Raw genomic sequence first — 5,000 nt, 5'->3', positions numbered from 1 at the left:
AGATCTTACTTTACAGTCCTGTTGTAGGGAATCTGAATTCCAACAAAGTCGACGCACTTCCCTTGTTTCTTCCCCTGCAGTTGGAAGGTGTTGAGTGCGAAGGTACTCGTATACGGCGAGGCCTGGAAGAAGCCATATAAATTGGTGAATTTGGATCACAAACCAAAAATACCTAAAGTCGATGTTGCCATGATATATGAAGTAAAGAAACGAAATCAAAGGATTTTCAAATTCTTACTGAGCTTCCTTTAAGTCCACACTGGAAATTGTTGGGGTAATTTTCAGAACCGAAGTTGGGTGAGAACCAAGACACTCCTTCAGTGGCAGAGACTAGCGAACAGCTTGGAGAAGATGGTGGAGTGGTTGTTGCTTCTGTAGTTGGTGTTTGTGTGGTTGGCGCTTGAGTGGTAGTAGCGGTATTGCACCCAGGAGCGTCTACAAAGGTGACATCCGCAGACCAACCAGATTCGCTATTGGATCTTGTGTAAAACATGAGGATGAGCTCATTGCTGCTTGAGGTGAACGTGGTCCCTGGGGCGATGTCGGTCCCGCAGTAACTGTAGACAGAAGCATCATGAAACTAGAGATCCTCTGGACAGTGTAATCATGTAGAAGATCAGCATCCTGATCAGAAATATAATAAATCCTCAATGGAAATGGAAAAAAGGTATTCAGCTCAAATTACTAATCGAAGAGAACTAACAGATTGCCGTCAAAGCGGTTGCTGATCCGGATCTCCAGCTTGTCCCAATTATATGAACAGGGTGGCAGCGTGAAGGCGCTGAAGGTGACTCTGGGCACCTTGCACTCAGGTGCCACTATCCATTTGGCGCAATTCAGTCCTTTATGAATCAGCAGGAAAAATACTCGTGGCAATGAAAAACATGCAATTATATATATATATATATATATATATATATATATATATATATATATATATATATATATATATATATATATATATATGCAAACATACAATACATTTACATCCATCTATATTGTCTGTCATTTAGGATTCGAAGACATTGGTGAGTTGAATACTTGGGATGACACACAATACATACCATAAGGATAGTTGTTTGGGTAGTTGGGTGAGGTGACTGTGGTAGGGCTTGTGATCTTGACACTGCAGTCACCGCGTTGCGAAGCTAAAAGAAAAAAAAATAGTTCATTAAAGAAAGGAATTCTATGTAAATGTGAGTGTTTCAATATAGTTATCTTATATTCTTACCAAAATAATCTTGCTCAAGTGTTTCACATGAGGACCCGGATGTTCCCGCCGGACACACGCATGAGCAGCTTGATCCAAGGTAACCCCCGTTCTTGCAAGGGTCGCTGCTAACCCCACACTTTGTCATCCACTTGCCTGTAAAATCAATCAAAACGAGAAACGAACATTAAAGATTCTGACCCTTTGTTAACCTCTCACAGTGAAGCAGCACAATGAAAGCCGAAGAAGGGACACTGACCGATGCAGCCGTACATGAGGTTGGCAAGGTGCTTGTCCCGGTGCGAGAGGCCGGCGCGGCGTCCGATCAGCTCCTGGTTGCGCGGGTCCACCGTGGCGATGGTCAGGTGGCCGTTCTTTGAGAATCCCTGAGGAGTGAACGGCCATTAGATGAAAGAACCTTTATGGACCAATAGAGGTAAGTTATTGCACTTGATAGAACTAGATGGCTGTTGAAAAAAAAAAAAACTATATTCAATAAGATTTTTTTTGTATGTGTAGAAGACTTACAAATCCACTGTAATGCATGTCACTCGTGTAATCATATGCTATGCCTTTGCTGTCCACACGGGAGTCCGATTGCTTAGCGAAGTTGCCTTCTCGCCCGTCCCAGATGTTCTCCTCGTTGATATGAACATGGGAGTCGCGGTCGGGTCGGGACTGCTCGTGGTAGAAGCCCATGGCGTGGCCGATCTCGTGGGCGACGACACCGAGCTGGGGAAGGAAGGGCAACAATGTCAATCACATAAGACTGACTCATAGTGGTAATATCGTTCTTAATGCCATATCCACATGCACGACAGCAATCCCACTCTATCGATGCTATATCCACATGCATGTAGAAAGCAATGTTGCACTACGAGGCACATGGACTCACGGAAGTGCAACCGCTGCCGATGGAAATGTCTTGCCCGGTAGTAAAGCTTGCAATATAGCCAATGTACGACCAACAGCCTGTCAGTTTTTGGAACTTGATGTGAGGTTGGTTGACGTTGGTGGTCAGCTCGAACCTGATGCAGGTGTGCTGCTCCCAGTGCGCAATGCCGGCCTTCACCGCCTCTTGGTCCACTTCGCCTGGAATTGGATGCTCGTTTTGTATTGCTTCGAACATGGTATTCCTCTTAGTTATACTAAACAAAATTCATGCATGAAGAACAGTCAGTCTGACCAACTCTCTTTCTCTCCCTCTCCCTCTGTATCTCCCTCTCTCTCTCTCCCTCTTTCCCTTCCTCTCTCTCATTCTTTCTCTCTCGACTGACCGTCGGCGAATCGGTAAGGCACCCGAGGGAAGCCGTCTCCGGCCTCCGGCCAGCGGTAGCTCTCGGAAGCCAGGCCCTTCCTTAGCACCATGGCCCTCTTCTGCGCCTCCGTCAGCAGTATGTCCTTATCGAAGAGCTCGCCGGCCTCCACTCGTTCCGGGTTGGTCTCCTCGAAGGGCTTTGGCTGTGGATACAGGGGCGTGAGTATCATGTTTGTTTTGTGCTTCTAAAATGTATAAGCTTGCCCTTTCGAACACATCTGACAAGAATAAATATTCACGTAGCTTTTACTTTACGAAGACAGATTCACTCAGGATAATATTCGAGGCTCAGAAATTTCACTTACGAGAACGACAAGATCTGGTTTTTGTCCTGCGCGGTTATCCGTGAGCTGTAAAAGGAAAGTTACATTTTAGACGATCTATTAGAAAACTTTCATTCTGGATGTTTGTTTTATTCTCATGTTCAACGAATCATGTTTCTTGTTTCTTTATTTCGTTGTTTTCAATAAGTTTACAAAATTATGTAAGAAAATCTGACCTTCGTTGATAACTAATATAATCCAGGTATAACATTAACCACATGTACATTTTCGGAATTCGAAATATTGTACTCACAATAAAATGAGGTTCAGTGTCATCCTGACGCCCTTCCTGAAGATCGAAAAAAAATTATATTAAAAAGTTGCACCTTGAAAGTATTACGAACACTTCCCTAGTATTTCGCAATTCATAGCAAACATACAAGAGGTGAAATCTGACCCTTCGCAATGACATGAAAACCGCACTTCTTAAATTCAGGAAACCCAAATCCTTCCAAAGTTAGCCTATATATATATATATATATATATATATATATATATATATATATATATATATATATATATATATATGTATGTATGTATGTATGTATGTATGTATATATGTATATATATATATATGTATATATATTTGTATATTTACACACATATAGTTATACATTTATATACAAACAGATATACATATGTGTATGCGTATGTAAACATATATATATATATATATATATATATATATATATATATGTGTGTGTGTGTGTGTGTGTGTGTGTGTGTGTGTGTGTGTGTGTGTGTGTGTGTGTGTGTGTGTTCACACATATACATATAGATATGTATGTATGTGTGTTTATGTCTGTGTGTGCACATACACACATACAGACTGATGGATGTTTCTCGGCGTACGCACACTTTACTTTACTTACGTAATATATATTGTAGTCTGGAGTCGTCTCTGCATCGGCTCTCTGAAAATCATGAACGAATGAGTAACATCGATCACTTTAACCTGAGAGCCATTTGAATGTTTAATAACTTAGAACTTTAATTAACAAAAGAACAGGATGATATTTATATATCTTAACCCATTGCGTACGGGTGTCATGACATACATGACGTAGGAGCTTTGGCCTGACGACGGGCGTCATGACGTACACGACGTTCGGGGATTTTGGCTCACTGTGCTATTTTATTTTGCTATGAAAAAGGAATGAGTGATGATGGCTACTGCAGTCCTAATTACTATAATTACCGTAATATCGTGCAAGCTTAACGTCCAAAACCTAGATGGCACCACTTTTTCCTAGCACCAGCAGGAGAGAGAGCCTTGAATGGCACCCATCCACGGTCTCTAGCAAGCACTGTCTCTATAGAGCGATGGCACACACTAAATTGATGAACCCTTGCTCTAAAGTACCGCCGATGAACGATTGGCAGGCAGAACGAGAAGAGGAAAGTGACTCAATCCATACCCAGTGTCTAAAATGTGCTCCTGTGCCAATATGGATGCCTTTCACTGTGGCACTCACAGTCACAAGCACAGGTTTCATTCCTCTTCCCTGCCTCTTCTTGTTATCTTTATTGTAGGTGTTTATATGTTTCGTATTCGTTCATGACAGCACAAAAATACGAAAAAATAAAGTTGCCTTTTGTCCTCCCATAAAACAGTAATATTTCTATCACATTGAGTATAAAGAAAATAATGAGCTAATATGGATAATATACTACAATTTTAGTCAACTGCAGCACTGATAGAGCCTGTCATATGGCACATATAAGTCTCTAAACTCAATAAAACACACAAAAAAATAAAACACAAAAACTGCTCTAGTTTTGCAATGAATGACTGAAAGAGATTGGGATGATTCAAATTATATTGCTTCAAGCGGTCTCTCTCTAAAATAAAACCTATCCTGGAGGCTGGGCAAGCAAATTTATCTCCGTCTGCAATGGGTTAATATCTACCTATCTATATATCTAACTCTCTCTCCCTATATATGAAAAAACTAATCCATTTACGAGGTTCATATAGAATATAATGTATATATGTTTACATTATACATATATACGTATGTATATATATATATATATATATATATATATATATATATATATATATATATGTGTGTGTGTGTGTGTGTGTGTGTGTGTGTGTGTGTGTGTGTGTGTAAATGTATATATATAAATATATATATATATATAT

General features: G+C 40.4%; 1 protein-coding gene across 1 annotated transcript in view; it reads right to left on the bottom strand.

The window, feature by feature from the left end:
• LOC122267005 (protein SpAN-like) overlaps nucleotides 1-5,000 on the bottom strand; it is a 6,317-nt gene that overhangs the window by 987 nt on the left and 330 nt on the right. Inside the window, exons 2-13 of the mRNA XM_086541554.1 lie at nucleotides 3,724-3,765; nucleotides 3,105-3,140; nucleotides 2,834-2,878; nucleotides 2,488-2,671; nucleotides 2,106-2,302; nucleotides 1,739-1,942; nucleotides 1,470-1,596; nucleotides 1,232-1,366; nucleotides 1,065-1,148; nucleotides 704-842; nucleotides 239-557; nucleotides 10-122 (exon numbers count right to left, since the gene is read on the bottom strand). Of these exons, the coding sequence (XP_086397680.1) occupies nucleotides 10-122; nucleotides 239-557; nucleotides 704-842; nucleotides 1,065-1,148; nucleotides 1,232-1,366; nucleotides 1,470-1,596; nucleotides 1,739-1,942; nucleotides 2,106-2,302; nucleotides 2,488-2,671; nucleotides 2,834-2,878; nucleotides 3,105-3,140; nucleotides 3,724-3,765 (1,625 nt within the window). The remainder of the gene's footprint in view (nucleotides 1-9; nucleotides 123-238; nucleotides 558-703; nucleotides 843-1,064; nucleotides 1,149-1,231; nucleotides 1,367-1,469; nucleotides 1,597-1,738; nucleotides 1,943-2,105; nucleotides 2,303-2,487; nucleotides 2,672-2,833; nucleotides 2,879-3,104; nucleotides 3,141-3,723; nucleotides 3,766-5,000) is intronic.

The sequence above is a fragment of the Penaeus japonicus genome, unplaced genomic scaffold (genome assembly GCF_977035675.1).
Source record: "Penaeus japonicus unplaced genomic scaffold, GWHDUDI00000001_assembly GWHDUDI00000011, whole genome shotgun sequence".
NCBI classification, from domain to species: domain Eukaryota; kingdom Metazoa; phylum Arthropoda; class Malacostraca; order Decapoda; family Penaeidae; genus Penaeus; species Penaeus japonicus.
Note: the sequence above shows the minus strand (reverse complement) of the source record. Positions and strands in the feature narration are given on the sequence as shown.